The 25,646-nt window shown below is 45.2% G+C and overlaps 2 protein-coding genes across 2 annotated transcripts; one reads left to right on the forward strand and one right to left on the reverse strand.

Moving 5' to 3' along the window:
• Positions 1 to 2,374: 2,374 nt before the first annotated feature.
• On the forward strand, positions 2,375 to 12,681 carry LOC120750337 (solute carrier family 22 member 2). The gene is made up of 11 exons (XM_040058918.1): positions 2,375 to 2,844; positions 5,003 to 5,106; positions 6,040 to 6,194; positions 8,266 to 8,434; positions 9,401 to 9,515; positions 9,620 to 9,726; positions 9,843 to 10,057; positions 10,322 to 10,430; positions 10,803 to 10,915; positions 11,964 to 12,063; positions 12,564 to 12,681. The coding sequence occupies exons 1-11, from the start codon at positions 2,434 to 2,436 to the stop codon at positions 12,628 to 12,630; spliced, it is 1,665 nt and encodes a 554-aa protein (XP_039914852.1). The 5' UTR covers positions 2,375 to 2,433; the 3' UTR covers positions 12,631 to 12,681.
• A 3,359-nt stretch (positions 12,682 to 16,040) lies between these two features.
• LOC120750021 (solute carrier family 22 member 2-like) lies at positions 16,041 to 20,896 on the reverse strand. Its single transcript, XM_040058135.1, is given in 4 exon segments — positions 16,041 to 16,236; positions 18,905 to 19,008; positions 20,497 to 20,790; positions 20,792 to 20,896. Coding segments are annotated over 4 exon segments (699 nt in total).
• Between the last annotated feature and the right edge of the window lie 4,750 nt (positions 20,897 to 25,646).

The raw sequence follows: 25,646 nt of genomic DNA on the forward strand, positions 1-25,646 counted from the left end.
GTATATAGGTAGGGCCTGGTGGTGTATTCTTTCTTTAATCACTCTTTGGTTTTCTTCCTCCTGTATTGTTACCGGTGGAGCTGTAAGTCAGTTTGGCTTAAGCTGCATCTTTTCAAACTTAAATCAGCATTTTTCATATTTATAATTAGGAGAGCTTGGAGAAGTGAGAGGCTTGATGTTGTGTTTTTAATACTATGTTATCATTACAACAGTTCTCTCAATGCATATCAGAGGCTTCTGCTTCCCTTCCCCAGGTCATCAAGGCTGGCATTTTGGAGTTGCTTGATCCGTGAACAAACTGTGGAATTTTCTCCTGTGTAAAATCACATGGTCTCTTTGTTTGGGCTGTGCCTAACAAGGGTTAGGTGGAACAGGGCTACTCTGTCTGGGGGTGCCTTTCTGAGCATTATCAATGATATAATTTGCATCTGACAGCAGTGAATGACCTCAGTGCCTGGTCTTGGAACTATTGCCCACTTTTAACCTAGGCATTTGTAGGTAGGCTGGCTGAATCTTAACCTCATAGAGAGCTGGATGCATAACCAGCTTCACCAGACTATTTTTCTCAGAAGAAAGCTCTACTTAACTGTATGGAGGGAAGAGTTATGAGGATAGCAGAGCCCAGATGAGTATGTACAAATGGCTGGGCCAGAGCAGAAGCTCTGCCAGTTGGCAGCACGACTCCTTGGGAAGTGTCCCTAAGAAACCTCTGGGCTGGTTGCAGAGAGAATGGTGAGAAATGGGGAAAACTGGCTCAGTCTGGATCAAACTTTTGTAGTTGAAGGGAAACTTTTGCACACCATTACCAGCTGTTTGAATAAAACTGCTAGAAAAGAAGTGATGTGAGGGGTTTTGGGGTGTGTTTTTAAGATGCAGCCTAATGCCTTAGCTTCACCCACTTCCCAGGCAGGCTTTGACTTCAGCTGCCTTAGCCCCAGCTGGCTGCACACATCCTCCTGCTGAGGAAGGTTTGCGGGTGCTGGCTCTGAGCTTGGTGACTGCTGTGCACTTTTGTCCCTGTTCCCCTCCCCAGCTCCACGTGGAACTCCTGCAGCTGGGGAGGCAAAGGTCTGGTGTGGGGTGGTGCTGTGCTTGGCTGAGGGGGACGCAGCTGTGAGTGGCCAGGGGAGTTCTTGTTAACTTGGTGTTGCTGTTCCTGATGGAGAGGAGGATGAAACAGGAGACGAGAAAGCACATCTGTGTGATGTGGGTGATGATCTTGAAGTGTTGGTCTGCAAAGCAGCTTTCACTGCACAGGGTGCTCTGGTCTGTAGCTGATGAGCAGTGAGGCAGAGTTCTGTTTCAACCTTCTAAGCTGTTGTGGTGTGGGTTTTTTTTTTTTCCCTCGGAGTGTATTGTGTCCTTAGTTTTTTTGTGGTTTGTTGTTTTTTTTGTTGTTGTTGTTGTTGTTTTTTCTTTTCTCTTTTCTCTTTTTCCTTGTTGCCTAAGCTCTTCCAATTGCTTTCCAGACAATTTTTCACCTTTTTAATGTTAAACATTACCTTGACTTACGCTTTTCTTTCTGATGGAAGGCTGCTGTTGTCAGCAAAAGATATGGGAGTAGCTGGTATCTATCTATAGGCAGAACAATGTACCACTGGAGCCTATTACAACTGCATTTATTTGAGGTGCTTGCAATGAAGTCTACCTTAAGTCCTGTAGATATTCTGTGGGGGAAAAAAAAATAAAAAAATAGCTGTTTTGGCCATAGATACTATATATTGTGGCTTTCTATAGCTATTCCCAGTGCATAATTCTGTAGTGAATGCTTTTTCTCTTGTATCACTGCGAAAATATGGTCTGGTGGAAACTGTGTTCTCTGATAAAGTTGGTGTGAGGGTTTCCTTGGGAATGGGAGAGTGTGGAGGGTGAGGAGTGAGACACGCATGATGTAGAAGTTTTCAGGAAAGCCGTTCCTTTACTGCTATATAACTCAATGTATAGACACTTCTTTTTCAGAGTCTACCCACCTGTTTTTTACAGATCCTGGTTGAGAAGCTTTGCTCACATGTGAAGCCCAGCCATTCTGCACTAAACCCACGTGTTGCTTGTATCTTGGTAGAATTTTTCATCTGTTTGCTCCTTAAAAATGCCTATTAACTGAGGAGCTGACTTGCCTAATTAAAAAAAATAACCCCAAAACCGCCAAGAAAAACTGAAGGGCTATGGCCCATAGGGGCTTTTCCAGAGAGCAGGAATGTATAAGTACTCTGATTAGGGGTTAAAGGCAAATTCTCCCTGGGTGAATTAAGGTCTGATTTCAAATGAAACCTAAAAAATAGAGCTTGCAACATGTAGTTTAATAATTTATAGAGTTAGTCTTGACTTTTGGTCAAATATCTTTGTTACTTAAGTAGCTTTGCTGCCAACTAAAAATATCAGTGCTGCAGGAGAGGACCTAGTTGAGGTTTTTGAGGTGGTTTTGATGCCAAAATGCCAACCTTAGATGACATTTTAGAGCATGTTGGAGAATTTGACAGGTTCCAGAAGCAAACCTTTTTTGTCCTGTGTTTGTTATCTGCTTCCTTCACCCCAGTGTACGTGGGGGTCGTCTTCTTTGGGTTCACCCCTGAGCATCGCTGCTCCAGCCCCGGGGTGGCCGAGCTGAGCCAGCGGTGTGGCTGGAGCCTGGAGGAGCAGCTGAATCACACAGTTCCCGAGTGGGATGGCCACGGGGCCAGCTTCAGCAGCCGCTGCAGGAGGTACGAGGTGGACTGGAACGCCACAGGCATCAGCTGCACTGACCCCCTCGGCAGCCTGGTGGGCAGTGGGAGCACCGTCCCCCTTGGTCCCTGCCGGGACGGCTGGGTCTACGATTCCTCAGGAAGCTCTATCGTGACAGAGGTAAAAACAGCCCCCTCTGCCCTGTCCCCTCTGTTACGGACAAGGTGAGGGTTGGGGGGGAAAGTCGGTGGAGCCTTGGCTGTGTTAAAATATCCCCCGCTTACCTGGAGAAGGGATTGTCTCTCACTGTGAACTTGCGCTTGGGGGTTTACAAGTCATCTTCCCTCTGTCCTTGCTGTGAAATATTGCCTTGGCTGCTCAGGAGCCTTATATCTCCAGCTGGGAGCAAAGCATATTTCAGCAAATAAATCTCCAGGTAGATAAAGTCCAGTTGTGAATGAAATTCCTGTCACATGAGAAGTCCGATTGGTGAAGGTGTGTAAACAGTGCGGCTAGCGGTGCTGCAAACAAAACAGGCCAATGCAAAGGTCTTCTTTCCCCCACCCCCTTTTTTTCTTTTTTCCCCTTTTTTTTTCTTTCTTTTTTTTTCTTTTTTTTTTTTTTAATGATGAGAGTATTTTAAAGTTGGTTTTAAATAAAGATGAGTGGCAGTCAGTGTGGGGAAAGGTATTCCTTTTGAGGAACTGAGGCCTCCCACGATTAAACAGCTTAAGTCAGGAATAAACTGTAGAAGAGTGAATTACTTTTGTGTTCTCAGAAGGAGTGTGAATAAATCTGAAAGTGGCACTTAAGCTACTTGCTGTACTTCAGCAGTTTAGGTGCTTTAACTTTAGGAATAAACCAGTGACTGTGACGACAAGCTTGATCTCATTACAGAAAGTTCCACCAAATGTTTAGAGGTGGTTAGGATTCTTTCCCCCGTATGTCTAACACAGAAGCAGTTAAAATGTGTGCTCTAGCAACTTCAGCATTCACAGTTTTGTAAGAGATTGGCCCTAGGTGTAAGGGGGTGCACCCTAAGTGTAGTTCTTTCAGCAAGTGACATATGAAATGAGGCACCTCAAGTGCAGGGTGACCCAGGACTTCTATGCTCCAGCAGCTCAGCAGGCACGCCTCACTGGAAAAAGCTCCAGCAGATGCTGTGGTCCAGATGCCCCCACCATCATCTCCTGAGGCTGTGGGAAGGTGGACACTCACAGTCCATGTGGGCTGATGCAGTCATGCTCTCCTATCAGTTGTCTCCCCTTTTCTGCTGAAGGGACTGCAAGGCCAGGCCCACGGGCCGCTTCTTCCATGGGATAACCAGATACGTCACATAACTCTGCATTTTGTCAATGGGTTCCCTGTTGTGACTGTTTCTGTGAAACTTCTCAGGCTCTGTTATGTTGTCCCCTGCTCTGACAGCTAAGAAAAGGAAAAAGTGCAGTGTAAACCATGTTATTTCAAAGGAAAAAAAATTGCAGATGGAAGAACATCCTCATGGGATGTCCCATAGAGCATCAGAAGAAATACTTGGTTTTGTGTTAATTATGGATGCATAGATTCAATTAAACCCAGCTACCAGGAGGAAGGGAAGGGATTCTCAGTCATATTAGGAGAGGTTTTTGCAATAACTTTTTCTATAGTAGTTTTATGTTTTTCTGCAAGTGAGATAGTACAAGACTAGATGGCAAATATATGTGGGTATGAATCTTGGCCCTGGATAGAAAAAATTCTGTTCTCTAGACACATACAACAACATAATTGAGCTAAAGACCAGAGCAGAGAGAAAATGCTGTGGCCTCAGGGCAGGTGCAGATACTTCCACCCTCGTCCAGCAGGTCAGTGCTCCATGGGGTGTGGGACAAGACAGGCATCTAAGATGCTTTTAGTAAGGGCATTACACTTAGTCCTGAGTGGTCTGTGGGGACTACTTTGCCATGCCTGTGTAGGAGGCAGCAAGAACTGCTTAGAAATGTTCACCATGAGACACAAAAGAAGCTGTTTAAAAAACTCAGAGTGACCATAAGATCCATGCTGATTTGATCAATGAGGGCCAACACAGGTTTGGGTGCCAGTTTTGACAGCTAATAACTCACTTATGCTCTTTGCAGAAAAGAGAGATGAGACGTGAATGGGAAATGCCAGCAAAGGGCTCACGGGCTTGTTCCAGTTTTTAATGTTGGATAATTAGTTAAGTTAGTAGGATTTCTGTGTGCTGACAAAACAGGCATTGATCCAGAAACAAGTTTATATCTTTAACTGAAGTGAAAGAGAGTTATAGGCATGAGGCAGCTCCTCATTTCACTCTTTTGTCTTTGACTGGTTGCTCCTTTAGTTTGACCTGGTGTGTGAGGACTCCTGGAAGTTGGATCTCTTTCAGTCTTCTGTGAATGCTGGGTTTTTTATTGGCTCCATAAACATTGGCTACATTGCAGACAGGTACGTGTGGGATGGCCGCAAAGCCCTCTGACCTCCCTTATCAATGTTCAGCACCCAAACTTAGATAAAGGTTGTGCAACTGAAATCATCTCTGCTCTTCTGAAAATAAGGTCACCACGCTGGATGTCCAGTCACAGCATGAGCCTGAAGGTATCCTGCCTTTTAGGCTGTACCTGGTGGTTAGCACAGATCAGCGAGCCCTGCATAGCCCACAAGGACTATTTTAGAACTGTACACCCCGAACTTCCTACTGTGCCACATCAGAGCCCTTGGGTGTTAACCAAAGCCAGGAAATGCTGCTGCTTTGGATCTCCCACTTAATCTGTTGCACTCTGTGTGGCCACAGCTTGGAAATATTTTGCTTCTTTTGGAGAAGGTTAGAAATAGCTGGCACAGATTGCCAGATGTGTACAGCAGCAGTCACTGCGAAAAAAGCAGATAATCCCTCTAGCTCACTGTTCAGAGCCAGCTGAGTCAGACTCCCTGGCTCAGGCACCTGGGGTTAAAGAGAAACAAATGCCAGCACTGGAGGGCCCATTTTCCCCCTCACTCCCCTCCTGCCTAGGTCTGTTAGTACAGCAGGCTCTGAGTTGCTCCAGCTGTGAAATGCAGCCCACTCAGAAGAAGATCCATTCCTATCAGAATATTATATTAACCCACACTTATTCTTCAGTCCCAATGTAATATACGTAAACATGGGATTATTCTTTTTTTCCTGAAAGTCTTTGTGGAACTGCACAGTAACTTTTCATGGCATAGAACAGGCACAGTAACTTTTCATGGCATAGAAAAGCAGGTAAGTGAGTAAAAAGCATGTCTCTATTTTGCATAATAAAATTGGATTTTTTCCCCTGAAGATACAGAAAGCTCTTACTGGCTTAAAATGCTTCCATGACTAGTGATTTGCTCCATGCCTGTCATTTTCCAATCCAGGTTTGGCCGTAAATTTTGCCTTTTAACAACAATTCTTGCAAATATTGTGTGTGGAATCCTTCTGGTCTTCGTGCCCACCTACCTGTGGATAGTCATCATCCGGTTCTTGCAAGGGCTGGTCAGCAAGGGCTGCTGGACTGCAGGCTACATCCTGGGTGAGTTCAGGACCTTCTCCCAGGAGAGCAAGACTAGCTGCAGAAGAGGAAGGAACAAAAATCAACTCAAAAAAACTTGAAGAAATGTTATTTGAAAAATGCCTCCCATGGTGTTTTATTAAGGAGTTTTCTCCCTCTTTGGCTTCTCCTTATGTTTTCAAGCGCTGTCAGCGGGGAGAAACAACACTAGCTTTCAAAGCTCTACAAGTGGTGGTATATTAGGGCTCTTACCTTGAGTTAGGCTTTCCCCTGTGGTACAGCTCACCTTTGCAGGTCTGGCTGGGCCCCATGGCTCTTCTTCCTTCCCTCAGGCTCTGGCTGGGGAAGGTGACCAGGCAGACACAGCCCCTCCAGCCCAGGAAGAGACAGGATGGCGACTGAGGAGGCCATTAAAGAAGCAGGCAGAGGGTGGGGAAAACTTGAGACACTTTTATGACACAAAGAGTATTAAAGGTCAAACAGAGGCTTTAGAACCTAAAACTATCTGAAGAACAGCACGTACTTGCTGATACAAAGAGAAGGTGTTTGCGTACCTGTGTGTATCCACTGGGCTGAGCAGAGGCTGTGGAGGAGCCAGCCCATGTGGGTGCCTCTCCCAGTGCCCTACACCAGCTGTGGCTGCTGGTGAGGCACAGCTGTGCGGCCAGGCTGGGTCTGGGGCCGCCTCAGCACCACTTTCTAGTCCAGGGTAGAGCTGCCTGGGACTTCTCTGATTTTTCTGGAGTGGAATTCTGTCTCTTGTCCAAAATACCCAGCTGCAAGCATAACTATAGAACCTTAACGGAGTTAGGGTGGCAGGTGGCTCTACCAAATATCTCTGAGAGGTGCTGTTCATTGTGATAGTGGTAAAAGTGTAAAAGTCAGTGCCCTAAACATCCATTAAGTCTTTCACTGTGGGCATTTTGCTAATTCAGATATCTAGATGTCTCATATAAATAAAATAAAAGCACCTATCCCATAGTCCAATCTGTCTTCTGCTAAGACGAGATTATTCCTTCCTGTGCATTTCTGGATGCTTGCTTGGCCTCTTAAATCTTTTCTTGTCACATATGAATTCTCCATCCCCTCCTCTGGGTAACTTTAAGCTGTTTTAGAGCATAAAGTCCTTTTCAGGACAATGATTTTCCCCATCTTGATATTTTCTCTCTGTTGCATCTTGTTACTCCTGAATTCACTTGAAACTTTCTTATGAAAAAGATCCTGGACCAGGCCCAAAGCTCCTTTAAATTTGTTTCCTCTCCCTGAGGGTGGCCAATACTGAATGCTCAGGGGAGGATACTAGGACAGAACAACCTTGTTATCCTGCTCTGCTGGGGTACTTGTCTACCCTTCAGCTTCTTCTGGCTCAGTCCTGCAGAGCCTGAGGAAATGTCTTGGTGTATCATTTGGCTGAGCAGCATTAGATAATCTGCAGTTCCAAAACTCAGCAAAAATTTGGCTGCTAATTAATTCCTTACTGTTCTTTTTGTAATGACTTTCCTTTCTTGAAGTCACACAACTGGATGCAAAATGTTGAGTGTGCCTTTGCCTGTCTGCTGGAATAGTCACCCTGTATTAACAAGACTCAATGTGTGGGTCTACGCTGAGATGTGGAGTTGCAAAGTGTAGAATAGTGATCCCACCCTGGCCTGGGAACTCTGTGCCATCCTGTGTTACAGGTTTTCCTCATGTACTTGGAGTGAGACGCAGGCTGAAAGCCTCTACTCTGGAAACAAAATATTCAGCTTTGTTGTTGGGTTGGAGACGTGACATAAGCTGGCATTAGATTTCACAACAAAATCCGCCCGTGTGCTTTGAGGAATACTTGATTTACCGAGATCTCCATAGCAGAGGACATTCCTGAGTGTCATATGCCAGTGCACAGCCAGCAGCAGTGTTTTCCCCTCTGTTGGAGTTTGGGTGCCAGAGAAGTGAACCAGGGTGTTTTGTCGGGAGGCATGGTGCTGGGAAGCCCATGATTACCAAGGTTTCCCCAGGGCGTTCCTGCAGCGTGGGTCCTCAGCGTTCCCCCAGCCGGTTTCTGCTGCGTGTGGCAGCCTCGGCGCTCACCTGTCCCCGTGCACGTTCGCAGTGACAGAAGTGGTGGGCCCGCAGTACCGGAGGACGGTGGGGATCCTCTACCAGGCGGCTTTCTCCATCGGGCTCCTGGTCTTCGATGCCATCGCTTACGCCATCCCTCACTGGCGGTGGCTGCAGCTCACTGTCACCCTGCCGACCTGCTTCCTCCTGCTCTACTACTGGTAAGTGCCCTTTTGTGGCACCTCTGCCCACGACCCAAAAAACCCGGCTTGTTCTGCTTCCTAAGCCTTGATACCGAGAGAGCCTGGCCGCTCCTTTCTGGTGTGCACACCTCTTGGTGCAAAGAGGAGGCTCCCAGCAGAAAGGAGAGGGGAACAGGACCCCCCAGCAACTGAGATATTGTTGAATCCTAGCCCCTGCATCTCACCTGACCTTGTGTTTAACAAACAGACCACTTGGGAAAACACTGGGGGAAAATCGGATTTGTATAATATATTATTTTATTAAGCAATTAATAAATTAAAATATGTGCCTTGTCATAACTTAGTTTGTCTTGCACTGAAAATATGGTTATTGATGGTCATCTAATGTTAACATAACTGTAACAGGTTGTTAGCATGTTCTTTTAAGGCAGAAAAGTTGCAATTTGTTGTGGTCCAACCAAAAAAAAAGCTCTTGGATACTCCTTCATTTTAGTTTGTCTCCTCTCTTTTTAATATATTTTGGTTTGAGTGCTTTGGATTCGAGAAATTGTCTGGATGGATCAAGAGGTTAGGAATAGTAGAAAGAAATTTGTTGTCTTCCTTCTTCCATATTTTTGAATTGGTAAGCCAGTTCTAACTTAGTTAGTACTTCTTAACCTGTGTTAGCAGAAGTGAAGAGCTTCTAAGAGGAGCTGGTTTGTGTCAAATGGGCTGGATGAGAGCCCTGTTCTCACTCGAAGCTCCTCCCTGATTTATCTTTAGTAAACTCGTCTTTGACTAAAGCCACTGCCTCAACTGTTCCTCTTCCAATCTCAGCCATGGGATATACTGCTTTTCCTGACTGGGGGAGTGGGAAGTAGCACTTGAAATGCATAAAAAAAAAAAAATCCATCTACCTCTATTTTATCCCTCTGAAGTCTCCACTCGTGGGAGAATAAGCAGGCTTTATGTTTTGTTGTACAATGGCATCCACTCCCATTGTAGGTGCCTCCCGGAGTCTCCCAGGTGGCTGATATCTCAAGGGAAAAACGACAAAGCTATGAAAATTGTCAGCGATATGGCTAAAAAAAATCAGAAAAAGATGCCTCCCCATTTGAAGGTAAGCTCAGGGCTTGCTTGTGCAAGTAAGTGAGCATCATGGCAGTACCTTTCATCAGTTCCTCCCAGAGAAATTTAATGTACTGTGTACTGGCTCTTCCATAGGATATTAAATTTGAAGAGGAAGATTGTGAAAAGCAGAATCCCTCACTGCTGGACCTTTTCAGGACACCGCAGATAAGAAAAAACACGCTCATTTTGATGTACAACTGGTAAGAATATAACACTAGAGAACTGGTTTTGGAGCTCTGGATTTGAAAACTCCATCAGGACACAGAAGTCTGTTCTCTTACTATCTAACGAATCCAGGATGTTCTTCTCTGCCCAGGTTCACGAGCTCCATCCTCTACCAGGGGCTCATCATGCACATGGGAATGGCTGCTGACAACATGTATCTGGATTTTCTCTATTCTGCACTGGTTGAGTTCCCAGCTGCCTTCTTCATCATCGTCACGATTGACCGTGTCGGGCGGCGCTACCCCTGGGCCGTGTCAAACCTGGTGGCTGGGGCTGCCTGCCTTGCCACAGCCCTCATCCCAGAGGGTAAGTCGCCTGAATGAAGCCCTGTGGGGGCTTCCCACCCTGTCCTCCGGAGCCTCCATGCTGCTTTGTGATGAAGGTCCCTTTGCCGCTGCTCGTGTGGTCCTCCCTGTCCCCGTTCCCTCACTCACACGGGTGAAACAAAGTCTCTTAAAAACATCAACTCATGTGGAATCAGAGGTTCCAAAAAATAACGCTGTTGAATTAATTGACACCTGCTAAATCACTGGGATGCTTTTAAACGTGTTGAATGTGTTTTCTCTGCAGACATACATTGGTTAAAAGTGATTACTGCTTGCATTGGGAGAATGGGAATTACAATGGCTTTTGAAATGGTTTGCTTTGTAAATACAGAACTGTATCCAACTTACATCAGGTAGGTGCATCCTCTCCCCAGCTGGCATTTTGACCCGGAAACAAATAGTTGAGGCTGATGTGTATGGTATGTTTTATGCTAAATTAAGTTATCCTCAAATGTTTCAGAACTGCACAGGTACTGTTGAACACAAAGTGGGTGAAACACAATTAAAATGCTCTAAAAAGGTAGCTTAATGAAGAGATTTACTTTTAGACGGAGGGAAACTCACATGACTGAAATAAAGGGAATATTTGGGAGAACAGGGTGAGCGAGGGATCTGAGGTTCCACACAGTGCCTGGATCTGTCCTGTGCGAGAGTGAGAGTTGTGATCCATCCACTTCCAACTGCAGTACTCTGACACTAACGTGATCCCTTTGCTGCCCAACCAGGAATCTCGGGGTGATGGTTTGCTCCTCTTTGTGTGATATTGGTGGAGTCATCGTCCCATTCATTGTCTACAGACTGGCGGAGATCTGGCACGATCTGCCGCTGATTGTCTTCAGTAAGTGCCACCTTACCTCCTTGCCAGCCCCTTCGGGGGGGTAGTGGGGGACCCAAGCTCCAAACGGAGGGAAAAGCCACCAATGCAACTGCTTTAAGTTCAGCAGAAGGCCCTTGCTCTCTACAAGGCCTTACCCTTCAGTCTATGGCAAGCTGGAACTTGTTTATGCACTCGTGTCTCACTTGCCCCTGTGATTTCTCCTTGCATTTTAAAAGGAAGTTACGGTCAAATACACGTTTGACAAATGGCAAAGAGGTCAGAAAAATTTTGATGCACTTAATATTCAATAGATTTAAAGCTGATTTACTGCTCTTCTGTGAGTTATATTGTTTCTGTCCAGCAAACTGTAGAATTTAATCTAATTGCCTATTTAATGGAGTATGAGTATGGCTGTTATGCTTCAGCTTTTCCAGCGCTTAGTTAACTGGCTCTTCTCCAGCTATTTGGAAAAGTGGCTGGTAAATAAATGCAAGATAAGTTTTGAAGACTAGTGGCCTGAACTCTCAGGTTCAGGGTCTGCAATGCTTTTATGAATCTTTAGGTCAGTACAATATATATACAAAGATACCTTGAATGGCAATATGCAGATTTTAACAGACAGGGCATCTAGAAGGGCACTGAGTAGATTTAAAATACATGCCAAAATTATACAAACTGGACAAAAGAAATTATCAGAGGAGAATTTGATCATGTTGCTTAGAAGATAATGCAAGGTGTATACCCTTTCTAATATTATGTGAGTAGCATAAAGATGGAATGTGATTCCTGGCATGCTCTAGCACTGAAAAGAGTTATTTCCTCTATTAAGGAAGGATCTGTCCAGTTTGAGGTGTCCTAGTTTGTGCATAACTCACAAGAGGACTTGGCTTGGTGCTGTCTCCGCAGGGCAGCCACGTTCTCCATTTTTGCACCAGCATGGCAGTTTTGCATACAGAGGTGCACATCTTGAATGAAGAACAAAATAAAATGCTATTGACAAATCCATTCTATCTGGCAGTAGCAAGTGGTTGATAAATGCTCACAAGCTCTTTGTGCCTCTCTTTTGAAGCTGTGCTTGGTTTGATTGCGGGTGGATTGGTGCTGCTTCTGCCTGAAACTAAAGGAAGAGTTTTGCCTGAGACTCTGGAGGATGTTGAAAATTTTCATGGGTGAGTCATGATGATGAACTTGTAGTAGTTTTCCCTCAGAATTGGGCAAAATCTCTGTCTAGAAGGAATCCCAGGGGTTACTTGGCTGCCTTGTTTGTTCCCAAGAAGTTGCTGGGTAATTTCCAGACTCTCACTGGGCAGATTCCAAACTCCTTTTACCCCATGTCTACCTAGGCATCTTGAAAACAAGCAGCCTAGGGCTTTACTGGCCTGTGAATAGCTGCACTAGTCTCTCAAATGTGCTGCAACACCATTATAAATAATATTTGTATTTAAAAACCCCAAACCCTTATCAATTGAACAGAAAAAGAGCAGTCTTGATAGCAGCTTCACATGTGGTGTGTGAAGCACCAATATCTGCTGAGGAGCCAGAGCAAACCTAAGGGAATATATTTGATCACTTTCCTGGGGCCAAGGCAGAGCAGGTGAAGAACTTGAAGTTAGGTGATCCCTGAACCGCTTCATTCCTGGTTGATGTTCATGTCTTATTACTCTTGCAGGCAAAGTGCTCAAAAAGCCAAAAAAATCTATCTCTATGTCCAAGGAACAGAAGCAGCACGTGGCTGAAGGAGTAACTCTTGCTGGGTACTGCTTTAGGGCAGTAGGGCAGAAATGCCACTTAGAATAAATACCCTCTCAAAAGCCTTGCCTCCGTTATTTCAATTTCTATGCACATCCTTTATTTACAGTGTTTGGGTTTTCTGATGGGATTGTCCCTGTTGCTGCACAGCTGCTCCCCCCTCTGTACACCAAGAAAAACATATTTTAGGGCTGGGAAATTTTTGTACCAACTGTGTGGACTTCAACATGGACTTCAAGAGGTCTTGAGTATGGTGGGATCCATACCAACAAAACTTTGCGAGTTTCCATAAAGTCTGACTTTGTTGGCTTTTCTTAAGAGGCAGCACAATATGAGATTTATCACCATTTCAAATCAAGGTAAATACAAACCTGGTTCAATTGTGTGACAACTTACACAGAGATTTTAGAAAATTGATTTTCTTTTCTCCTATTTTATTGGCTACGCACAAGGATGGGCATGGGGCAGCTCCAGAGCATGAGAGAGTGCATGGGAGAAACACTCATAGTCCTTCATAAGGTAATAGCCCTGCAGGGACATTCCTTTGGAGTCAGCTGGAATCAGGCTTGGGGACTTGCAGGACCCTGTCCAAGAGTCCTGTGCATCAAGGAGAATCAGGAGAAGCACTGGGTCTTCCAGGAAATATCCAGCACCTTCAGAAATTTCCTAGCCCATCCTGTTGAACAACTGTAACAGATGTGTTACAGGACAAAGCAGGGACAGTGGTTCTGTGGCTCCCCTTCCCTGTTTGTGTTGCTGGTCCCTATCTGAGGAACACACTTGTTTTCCACAGGGATACTGTGAGCAGGGTACAAGATACTTCTGCCCATTGACAATCAGCTGCAGGGAGAGAACCGCCAGCTGAGTGAGACACTGCTGAACTCTAGCAGGCAGGGTGAAATTCCTCCAGGATTGCATCCCAGTGACCTTGCACCTGCTGCCAACTGACCTGAGCCTCAGTTAATGTTCAGTGTTGCCACGAGAGCCTCCGAGGCAGGGAAGCATGTTGTGCAGTGAGGCAGAGCCATGGCAAGGCTGCCCTGAGAAGAGCAGGGACAGATCAGGAATGACATGACATGACTTTGGCCAGGGCAGTTGCAAAACTAGTATTTGCTTCAGGATCAGAGGGGAATAAGTTTGTCCTGAGAGGGAAAGAGGGTCAGTGGGGGTGTAATTGTGTGTCTGGTTAGAGCTGATGTCCTGCTGTGGTTGCAGACATGTCTCTGCTCTGCACTAAAAAAACATCTGTCAGAACTTCTGACTTACTGTTCTTTGATATCAAACCTGTTAAAACTCTGCAGATAGAAAATGGGGGCAGTAGCAGCAAGTCAAGCAAAGCGAAGACTGAGATGAATAAATGAATAATTACCAAAGCTGAGTCCCCAGACCCTTGCCCATCACGCTGGTATTTATTCCCATAAGCACTGCTACTGCCACAGCAGGAGCTACAGAGGTGGCAGGCTCTGGCACGCCTTTGCTTTGCAGTCACCTCCATGTGATAGGGGCACCTGCTTCTGGTGACAGCTTAATAAACACTTAAGGGCAAATGTCCTTCATTCATTTCTTTGCTGGTGACCTTTGCCCATTCACGGATTGCTTCCTGGAGCTGGGAAGTCAAAGAGATGTAAAAGCTGGTCCAGCTGCACGTGGCTGCTCTCAAAATGGGGAGCAGCAGGAGCATGGTGTCCTGGGGGGTGGTAGGAGTTTGTCACCCCCAGGCTGTCACATCCTGCCTCAGGAAACACAGTTTGACAGCTTCCCTTCCCCTCAAGAGCAGCTGACCCCTGGCTGCCCCTGGGGCTGCTGGAGCACAGCCAGTGCCAGGGCTGCCCCTGGAGCCTGGGAAGGAGCACTTCAGGACCAAGCACCATCTGACTCTGGCAAGGAGCCTGGGAGCAAGTAAACAGGGTCAGGTTAATGATGGTGGGACTGACCCCTTAAGAAGACATTGCACCTCACCTAATTACTTAAACCTGGACTTGATATCAACTGTGCCTGAAGAGAACATAAAAATGCCATGATTTGGGATAGCCATCAGCCTTCATCAACTGCATTTTTGCCAACCACTTTTACTTTTACAAATTTTCTGGTTTTCTCCATTGAGTCATCTGATGGGCAGATGATCTCATGGCCAAGGGCTGCACTTTTCTAAGCACTGCTGTTGTCCTTTGCTGTTGCTGTCAGCACCTAAATCCAAATGCCGGCACTCAAGCATGACTTCTTTGGACACACTTGTGCTCCTATCCCCTCCCTACTCTACAGCACTGTGTCATCCTTCATCCTTAATATTTTAAGACATTAAGAAATTGGGCCTTCTTCCACAACTAGAGCTAGAACTCAAATCCAGAGAATAAATATAAGTTGATGAATATGATGTGAATCACAGCTTCCCAAGAGCCATGGAGATGACTCTTCAAACTTCAAAGGCACTACAGCAGTGATTCTCCACCATGGTATGGAGGGAAAACTACTTCAGGAGCCATATCCTTTTTTGGCTTCTTTTTCCCCCCTGCCTCAGTACTTATTTCTGACAGATGTTTGGGAGTTTTGCCATGTAAATAATCAAGCTCAGGGCATTAGGAAAACATTAATGCATAAACACAAACATTAATGTGCTTTAATATGCAGGGCAGAGTGACCTGTTTTTGTTTGTGCTGGTCCCAGGGGCTGTCTGTGAAGGGGTTTTCTGCCCCTTCCCCATCACTGATCCCAAATGTCAATGCAGTCATATGCAGCCCAACACGTCCTGAGGATTCACTGCCTCTAACAGCTCATGGTTTGTTTTTTTTTTTTTTTTTCCCAGCTTGCTTAACTTCTAGTCAGATTCTGGAATGTCAAATCTTAAAAGCCAGCCTGGGCTTAGAGGTGTTTATTTTTTGTATTTATTCCTCTGTAAGAAGAAGAGCAAAACTAGGAGGGAAAAGGGGCTTGTGGATGCTTTGGCTCCCACAGTGAGCTCTACCATGGCAGTGCTCACTGCTGGGTGGTGGGACCTGAATTATAGACAAGATTTTAAGGCAGGTAGAGGGAATTGTGACAGTAAATCAGATACTGCCTCTAGGTTACCTTTGTGCAGAGGCAGGTGTAGCTTGGAGGAAGTGAGTTGGGCTAATGACTCCACTCCTGCTTGCTACAGAAATGAGCTGTGGGTGAGCAGCCCAAAGAGATTTTTAGTTTTATAAGAAGCAAAAAGAAAGTGTTCCTTCCTGAATTTCCCACATATGCCACATGCCCTGGGACACCAGAGACACGAAAGCGTTCAGGAGGCAAATAGAAAAAAATCTGCAGGATGGTCCATGAGGGAGTGAAGCAAAAATGCTTCTGGCCCAGGAAGTCTGCTCTTGTTACTCACAGCACTCTGAAAATCAGATGGCAGCAGTGAGGGTCAGCCCTGCTGCTAAACAGGGGTCCCTGCCCAGAAGGTGCAATTGCACCTAACTGCATAACTGAGGACAGAGCCTGTGAGCCAGCCTCCCTCGCTGGCCAGTCCCTGGAGCAGGTGGGATGTCACCATCCAGGTGCAGCTCAGTTCCAAGGCCATCAGAACCCCTGAAATCACATTGGTGACCAGAAGGCAAAGTTTGTGCCCAAGCCTATGGAGGGAAAAAAAGAAAAGGACGAGGCTCAGCCTCTGGAAGGGTAAGGAGCAAACCAAAGGGTTTGAAGAGGCTGGAGAGGCTCTCTGTCACTTCTGAATAGGAGTCTATATCTGCTCTTCCCTTTGCAACATTAAACATCTCTATGGAATTTCAGGGAACTCCCCTGTCTTGTGTTTTCAGGTCATTGCTCACTTTTGGTTAATGACTTGGCCAATAAATTCAAGATTGCTCTGATATGGCTTCCCAGCCCATCTTTCAAAGCTGCCATAGCTTTATAATGGGGATGTGTTTGCTAACTGTGGTATTTTCACATTTTCTTATCAACCCTGGCTGACTATCGAGCTCTTAGTGAGTAAGGTTTTGTACATCCCTGTCATTTGTCATTTCCTTTATCATCATGACTCACTGATAGTCAGACATGGAGGATTTCCAAAGGAAACAAGCTGTCTGGAACATGGGAAAGGCATTTGATTTCTAGCTGACAGAAATACAAATTTGGTAAGAAATATGAATATAAAAGCCATTAAATTATTCAACATCCACTAACAAAAATAGCACAATAATAAGTACCAACGAAGTGACTTTTGTTTTCCACAGTAACATCAGCAGATCCCATCACTCAACTTTCGTCCTCTCATACAGGTATTTTTGACTTGCCTTAAAGTTCAGTCCATGAGAGCCTCATCAGACCACATCTGAGACTTCTGGTTTTGTTTTTCCCCTGACCACAATACAACCTGATTATGGAGTTGTGTGTTGCTCTTGGGTGCTCTCAGTGCAGGAGCAGCAGGTAGCTGGGACTGGGTGGTGTGAGCAGAGCGAAAACCCCGTAACACTCTGACATATACATGTTTTATCTCAGGAGGAATTACATTCTATTCCTTCATTCTTTTCATACTCCTACTTCACAAAAAGCCTTTGTAAAAAGATCCTTCAGTGTTTTGACAGAGAGAGACAGAGAGATAGAAGAGCATATAAATGGCTATGAATTTGGAAGCTCTGGTTTCTGTTGGCTCTCACCATCATATGGTGGCAAGAAATGCCTTTGCTAGGGAACATGATTGCTTGGAAAGGTGATCTGAAGAGTGGTGCTTCTGGCAATCATGGAATCTGCTCTCTGCTATTTCATGTCCTGTTATACCTGGATGAGGGTGCATCACCACCCAACCTTCAGTTCTGGGAAAAACTATGGAATTCTTTCAAGTTTACTAGGAGATTATTCAGAAAACAAGAACTTGGATTTAAGGGAATGAGCAGCTGAGGGAGACAACAAATGCTTGTGATTAAAACAAAACAAAGATCTTCCAAAATGCATGTGAAGAAAAGCCAAAATTGTCATAAGTCGGTCCACTTTTGTCCTTGAAATCAGACAGAGAACTCCATCCCAGGACAGAAGACTGGATGTAGGATTTTCATGGTGCTGCTGTAGCTGTTTGATGTCGTTCACCTGAGAATTTCTTTTGCCTAAGGCGTAGCCACGCACAGGATGTGGCCACAAAGAGTTGCTTCAATAAATTGCTATCTACTGACGAAACATCCATTTAAGCAGAAAGCTTATAAAAAAGCTGGTTTGGTTCACTGGCAGTATGGTTATGATTTAATGAGGATGGGAAAGCAAGCTGTCCAATCTGTGCATAGATGAGCTTCTTCACAAGCAGATTTGTGTGCACAGCCTCACTGATGGTGTGTTTGCCTGCACTGAATCTAGGGAGCAGGGACCAATAAGGCAAACACAGTCTCATCCTAATTTTGTGACATTGCAGAAGTACTACAGGGGATGGCTATGCCCTTTCCCATAGACCTTCCCCCTTGGAGGAGTGGGACAGTGAAAAAAGGGAACAACAGCAATATCTGTTCAACAGAGACAATATTGGGGCAGTCTTGGGAGGAAAACGCTATTGGGAATACAAAGTAAAAATAAAAAAAATTCAAGACAGACTGGATCTCGAGAGGGTTTGTTCACTCCCTGTTACTTCCATTTCTCCAAATTCTAGTCCCATCCTCTCTTGTCATTATACTGGAAAAATTGGTAAATATGCGGAGGCAGATCAGCTACAAAGCACTAAATTTGTTCAGAGTCTAACCTATAAAACCATCCACTGGGCAGATATATGGCACAATGATAATTGTGATGGAAATGAGGGACAATAATGTCTACAACAAAATACAGACTCAGCTGAGAAAAAGAAGGAACAAATAAAATTTAGGAAGAAACAACTGCTTCCATTTCTGTATCTGAGAAAAACTTTCCTATTTTGAAACTGATTTATGGCCATCTGGATACTGTTAAAATTAATGTGAAACAAATTTATCACATAGATGAACAAATAGTTCTCAGTGCAAGAGTTGAAATTTCATCTTGGACTCTGAGCTTGCATTGAAGTTTGCACCTGTGAGAGAAAACAAAATCTCTTCACATGTGTGAATTCACAGGGTTCTAAAAGGTGGAGTGATACTTTGGCATTTTTGTGGATTCTTGTTTCAAAGGAGCAACCTTTGAAAGTAGAACCTAAGACACCACCACCCATCTTCCTTTCAAGTGACACACAGACCTTTTCAGTCAGGTTTTGGTTGCATTTATTTTCTTTCTGAATTGTGGATGTTGTTCAACAACGTCAGAAAAGGAAAGAGTTCATCTCACACCTGTCTACACACCACCCACCTGTCTGCTATGTAGCCAATGCTCATGGAGCCAATAAAAACCCAGCATGGAAAACACGACTGGAAGAGGTCCAGCTTCCAGGAGTCCTCGCATACCAGATTAAACTGTAAGGGCAAACACATTTAGAAGTTCGGGGGCATTCCCCACAAACCATGGCTGTTTGAGAAGGAAGGACACCAATGATATCAACTAGAAAACAGATGGAAAGAAACCCTCTATCCTCTTAAGCTGACATCTGTAATACATTTTGTTTGCATTTTCCCCAACCTTGTGAAAGTTACACCCGGAAAAAATGGTTGCATAATGACACATAAGGAGAGTGAGAAAGGGAGGGAAACTCTGAAAGAACAAATAAAAAGGTTCAGAAAAATCTCGTCCTCTTGCCATCACCCATCTGCTTGAAATTTGGAGGACACTTGGACCATTGTCTCCTTCCCAGATGCCAAGACCTGTCTCAAACCATGTATTTCCTTGCTGCAAAAGCAGTGCCAGGTGAGAGAAGTGGAGGTGCTGCCATGAACCCTGCTGGGGTGGAGCCAGGAGCTGGCGTGTCCCTCACTTCATTAGCACTGGCAGAAGGCCCAGGATTTGGCTGGCTTTTCTCGGAAGGGAATGGGTACTTGGGAATTTGCTTTTGATTTACAATGAACAGGTTGTCAGGACACACCCAACAAAGGGAGGAGGGCAAATTGGTAATAACTTCTCTATATCTGGAAATATTGCACTCAAGTGTAAGTAGCCTTCAGCTCAGAAAGAAGCATGAATGTATTTGGCTGCTTATTTAGTCTTTTTCCAACCCAGACAAGTTTGCTGGGGCCATACCAAAGAGCTCATCTTGGTTTGCCTGGTGTAGAGGACAGCTTGAGTGCTCTTTTCTGCCCCAGCCCATCTGTCCCAAGGGAAAATGAGATGGACTTGCTTTGTAAGAGTGATGATAATGAAGCAAGGAAATATGAATGCCCTACCCAGGGAAGCTGTGAAGTATCCAGCAATGGACCTTTTAAAAACTGAGTTACACAAATACCTGCTAGGCACAGTTTAGGTGTAGCTAATACAGATTTGGCGGTGGAGGGGAAGTAGAAGAGATATCTTTGGAGGTCATTCCTATACTTCATGTCTCTACATGGCTTTAAGACTATTAGTACTGGTTTGCATTGGTTTTCATATTCTAGATTTTCTGGTTTAGATACTGTAAATTGAGATAAAGGAGCACTGCTGTTGCTAAAGCATTATGTGAGAACTGTAGCCCTATCCTCTGCTTCTTGTTCATTATGGATGAGTATCTGGATCATCACCCAAAAGTGCAGTTCCTCAGTTTGGGCTGTGGGGTGCTACCCCCAGTTTGGTGACGGAAATAATAATTATGACAACAGCCATTGATGAGAAGATTGCAGTATTATGCTTCCAGGAAAAGAAATAATTTCCCCTTTTTTATGTACGCAATTTTTTTGCCCTAAGTGCCTAGCAGGTTCTGATATTGAGTGTTTATTAGCAGTCAGACTGTACACCAAAAGAAAATTTTATTGATCCAGCGTATTCTATCTTTAACCTGTGCAGACAGGAATGACTTTTCTGGACAAGCTATGCCTTACCTCTGTCACGACAGAGCTTCCTGAGGAATCGTAGACCCAGCCGTCCCGGCAGGGACCGAGGGGGACGGTGCTCCCACTGCCCACCAGGCTGCCGAGGGGGTCAGTGCAGCTGATGCCTGTGGTGTTCCAGTCCACCTCGTACCTCCTGCAGCGGCTGCTGAAGCTGGCCCCGTGGCCATCCCACTCGGGAACTGTGTGATTCAGCTGCTCCTCCAGGCTCCAGCCACACCGCTGGCTCAGCTCGGCCACCCCGGGGCTGGAGCAGCGATGCTCAGGGGTGAATCCCAGGAAAAAAAATCCCTGCATAAAAGGGAGCAAAAGTAGCAGAATGCAGGCATAAGGCAAAGAAGGCTTTCCTCTGAAAGAAGTCAAATTCTTTGACCCGCTCTAAAAATGTCATCCAGGGCTGGCATCTTTGTGTGTTACAGATCATGAAAGTATCTAACTCAGCTGCTTTCCAGCGCTTTTCACTGCACACTTAAATAAGAGCCAAGGTGTTTGCTTTAAACTCACAAACATATAATTAGTCAACTTTGTCAATTGTCAAATCACGTATCACAACCTTTGTTTCTTAAGCGCCGTTTCTAAACACACTTTGGCTCTTCTTTTTGGCTTCTGTTGTTAATTACTGTATTACACACTTGATATGCAAGATCTGGAGTCTTAGCTTATGGACATTTCAGTCTGTCATTGACAATCTGCCAGTGCAGAGTATGGGGCCGGTGGTAATTACAATGTCCAGTATTTTCAGAGGCCATCTATAATGTTAAAGCATTATGATCCTTTTCCTCAGGTACATATACAACTGGAGAATCTTAAATTTACAGTGAACATAAATGACTGCTTTTATGCTCTTTTGAGGGAATAGGAGAAAACAATTCATCAAAATCACAACAGAGCAGATTTCTTTTAGCTACTTAGTGGTTAAAGAATAGTGCTGTGCCTCAAAGGGGAAGCATGCAGTTACTGCAGTATGAGCTGGGGCCTCTGAGTCAAAGGATAACCAAACTGAACTAGCAGGGGTTCACACACAGGTGACCCACACTCAGGGAACAGAGAGTGGCCCTGAGATTGGTCACCAGCCCTTGCATGCCCTGCCCTGCATCCTGGGGAGGCAGAGGGCAGAGGCTGCTGCAAGATACAGCCCATCTCACAAAGAGTTTGCAGCTATTTAATGAGAATTTATTAGAGAATGCCAATGTGTAAACGTGTGGTTAAGCAATGGAGACATCCTCAGCCTCCTTTACTTGAGAGGGTGATTGATGTCATGTTCCCATGGCCACGATTGCATAAGGTCCTTTCCCATTGTTCCCCATTTCCTCCAATGATGGAGGACTGGAAGAGGTACAGTGCAGCTGAACATCAAAAGTGTGGATTTGGACAAAAAAAAATATCTGTGGGCAACAGTATCTGCCTGAAAAATTTCTGCCATCTTTTTGTCATCTGCAAATCTTTCTAAGCCAGACAAAGACTCAGTAGCTTCTGAAGAGAACCTCTGGGCAGGCTGTTGCCCCTGCATTAGTTTTCCCCTGAGGAGCACTCTGTGACCTCTCTGAGTTTAATGCAGCACAAAACTAGATAATGAGGAAAAAAGAGGTGATAAGAAATATAATATTTAAAAGAGCTATTAAAACCAAGTCCTCTTGAGTTACAATGACTGGCATTCCTAGGAAATGTCATGAATCACAAATGGGACAATAATTCCTTTGCAATAAGCATCTTTTGCAGCTAAGAAAAGACCAGCCCTTTGACTGTGTACAACAAGAGTTCACCTACCTCTGTTCAGTCTGGTTTCATTAGAAGCAGAGAAGGGGCTAATCCCCCTGTTAATGTTCAAGGAGCTCACTGCACCAGCAGCTTTTAAACCTTGCACCCTCCTGCACACAGACTACTCAGCAGTGCACATATTTGATGCAGTGGTTAACAGCTAAAGCCAGCCAAAACTGAATTAAGTGCAACAAGAAGTGCATAAACTCTATAAATCTGTTTTACTCCCTTTCCTGATTCTGCCTACTATAGTTTCATGCTGGAGAAAGCAAGAAGAGAGCTGCCAGTATGGTGTTGACATGCCAGTTATGCTGGCAGAGGGTTGTATCTGTGATTAATGTTATTTCTTCTGGAACATCTTCACTGTCACTTGAGCATTCTCTTTAATCAGAAGGAAGCAGTGTTGTCCTACAGTGGGAGTGACCATTTACATACTGCATTTTGCATTTACAAAGTGACCTTTACATATTGCAGGATGTCCAGAGGTTTTGGCTACTGTCGTCCAAGCTGCCCTGGAATAATCTTGACCAGACTCTCTCATGTGTATGGTCTCAGCAGTCTTTGGGGAACTGAGTGGTCCATCCCACCAATATAAAGGCAGGTGACTCTTGTCACTTGTCTATCCCTGAGTATGGTGTCTTTAAGATGTTTTTAGTGTGGTTTTGTTGTTGTTGTTGCTTTTTCACTTTTCTAGGGACAGAGCAGGCATGGAGCATGCATGCAGCTCTGCTGGTGGATCTGAGTGCATGTGAATGGAGGCAGCATGAGAGCTTGCCAGGGTGACATCTGTACTGAGAAACTAAATGTGACTGTGCATGGGCTCTAGCACTGTCTCACAGCCACAGTCCTTCATCTTCACCACCCTCCCCAGCACTGTTTTGCCCGATTCCTGCTAGCACCTCACCACACCCAGGCAGGTCTGGGGACGTGACGTCAGGCAGGCTGTTCCTGGTAGTCAGGAGGGAAAAGATCACCCTGGCTGGGGATGGTGCACACAGAGGTGAGCCATTGCCTCCAGCCTTCCCATTTATTAGCACAGATGCAGCACAGCATCAAACTGCACATAGCACGTAATTCACCCAGATGAGAAAAGGGAAGGAAGCCAGAGCAGCTCTGTTAGCAGAGGGCATCTGTGCCCCTGACAGAAGACCCATATCCCTCTGCAGGGGCAGGTTCATGAAACACTGTCAAGTGTGACAGGTTTGGTGGGTATAATCACTAATCCCTGCAGTCTGCAGTAGTGAAGCATTACCATGCCTGCTTTAAAACAAGTCAGCCTTCAAAAGCTGGGATAAACGTTCCTGTACTCTGACCTTCCTGAGCTTTAGATGTAGGCTCAAAGGGTTGGTGAAATGTGGACAAAGCCAAGCCTACCACACTCCCGTAAAAAAATTACAGATTAAAGGCATACTGATAATGATTGTATAAATAGATGTTGGCTGCCAAACAATAGCCCCAGTTCAAAGATCTGAAAGCATCTTCTCATGAAATCACTCATGAAGACTGGGAAACTGAGACAGAGAGGTCTAGTAGGTTAGCTTTTCAGAGAAACTGAGATCTTTCAGATATTTGAAAAGTTAGGCTAAAACAGATTGCTAGAGGTGCCTTAGAGGCTTTCCCATTCAGACTTTCCCACCAGGAGCATGGTGACGTGTTGTCCTACAAACTTTCTTGCATGAGTAAACTTTCTGCATTGATTTCCTTCTAGTGAGTCATTCTTTCATCCTTGCCACTTAGTGATGATTTTGGTTCAGCACTTACCTGTGTATTTGGATCTTATCATACCTCTGTTTCCTGTGAATATACCAAGAACACAGACTTATAACAGAGAGCTCTGAGCACGTTGTCTGTCATAATCACATGCTACCATGCACCTGAGCAGGACATGCTTGATTCAGAGGAACGTGATGGAGATTCAGTGGAAACATCCATGAAAGCAGCAAATCATGCACCCACTGAGAGGCACTGCCTGTGCATTGGGGTGCAGGTACTTCAGCCAGGCTGAACCAGTCTGGTTTCTTGGTGCAAAGGCCCCATCTCCTTTCCTACAGCCTGTTGTGGCACTTGTTGGTCCTGTACACCATAAATTCAGTCAACTTGCCAAATATACAGAGGCAGTAGTAGGTTACAGGGGCTCAGTGAAGGGATGAGGAAAATTCAGCACAAAGGAAGGCACAGGATCCCATGGCTCAATCCACTGGGAGAAGGAAGCTGGAAAGAGGAGGGAAGAAGCAGGATGTCCCTGTGGTGGTGGAAAAACCATCTGTCTCATAGTTTTTGGTAAGGTTTCACCTGGGCTGATGTCAGCCATGCAAAAGCTGGACGTGCAGCATCCAGTTACCTCTGGATATATATATCCACATGTGAAGCAGGTGACTACAGTGGTGCTTAATGGCAGATCTGTGCACCCAGAGCTGCTAACAGCAGCTGGAGCTTGGGTCATGGGATCTCAGCTCTTCAGATCAGCACTGAGAGCTAGAAATGCAAGAACTGACTGTAGAGGGAGCCTAGGCACTTTGTTTTTAGGCTGCTCAAGTTATTTCGAAAGGCTCGTGTTTGCACTCGGTATTTATTTGCACCATGAGAATTTATTTTATAACTGAGAGAAACAAAGTGTACTTTATGGTTGGCTCATTTACTACTAACACATTTTTCCTAGATGATAATCACACTATATTTGGCAAAAGCCTCTAGTTTAAGATTATTTTCATCTAGATCCAAAAGTCACAGCTTGAGCTCATTTCTTCCTTGCACATTAATTATCACTCAGTATTGTGCAACCTAGGAATATCTCCCTTGGTGACAAAGACAGCTCAGTGCACAGTTCTTACTCCTCAGTTTTTGCCGTGGCACAGAGCATGACGTGTTCATGGTGTTTGTCCTCTGAAGGTTTCATTTCTGCAGTCATGAGGAGCCCTGGCTTTTGCCAAGGCCAGGAGCACGCTGAGCTGCTGTACCACTGGCATTTGGCCTCACGGGCTGCTGGAGTACTGTGTGAGCACGCTTTGGGTCAGGATGAGGATGCTTGCGCTGCCCAGGGAGAGGGAATTGGCCCTGGGCCAGCTTGGCTTGTTGTGAACCCGTGCTGTGGTTTGTAGGGTCCTGTTGCTTTGTTCTGACTTCCCAAGGAGATGGCAAGGTCACCCCACAGTGCACTTGGGGTTTGTAGAGCCGCTCTTATCAAAGGGTGGACTGATAACAGGTTACCAAAGTGAGCAAAGGAGTCCAGGCAGCTCTGTAACTCCTGGCACAGAGCCTGGAGGGTGTGCTGGGCACTTCAGGAAAAACACACAGGTCTTTTAAATGATGATCACAGAATTTCCTGAGCCCAGCCACCCATCCACTTCACAAAACTCCTCCAAGAGCTGTCTGGAAGGGGTAAC

This window comes from Hirundo rustica, chromosome 3 (genome assembly GCF_015227805.2).
Source record: "Hirundo rustica isolate bHirRus1 chromosome 3, bHirRus1.pri.v3, whole genome shotgun sequence".
Taxonomy (NCBI): Eukaryota; Metazoa; Chordata; class Aves; order Passeriformes; family Hirundinidae; genus Hirundo; species Hirundo rustica.

Coding starts and splice junctions, on each gene's coding strand:
- LOC120750337 (XM_040058918.1), top strand. CDS start 2,434: ATGCCAACCTTAGATGACATTTTAGAGCATGTTGGAGAATTTGACAGG. Junction 9,516..9,619: donor AGATGCCTCCCCATTTGAAG/GTAAGCTCAGGG, acceptor GCTCTTCCATAG/GATATTAAATTTGAAGAGGA. Junction 10,431..10,802: donor CTGTATCCAACTTACATCAG/GTAGGTGCATCC, acceptor CTGCCCAACCAG/GAATCTCGGGGTGATGGTTT.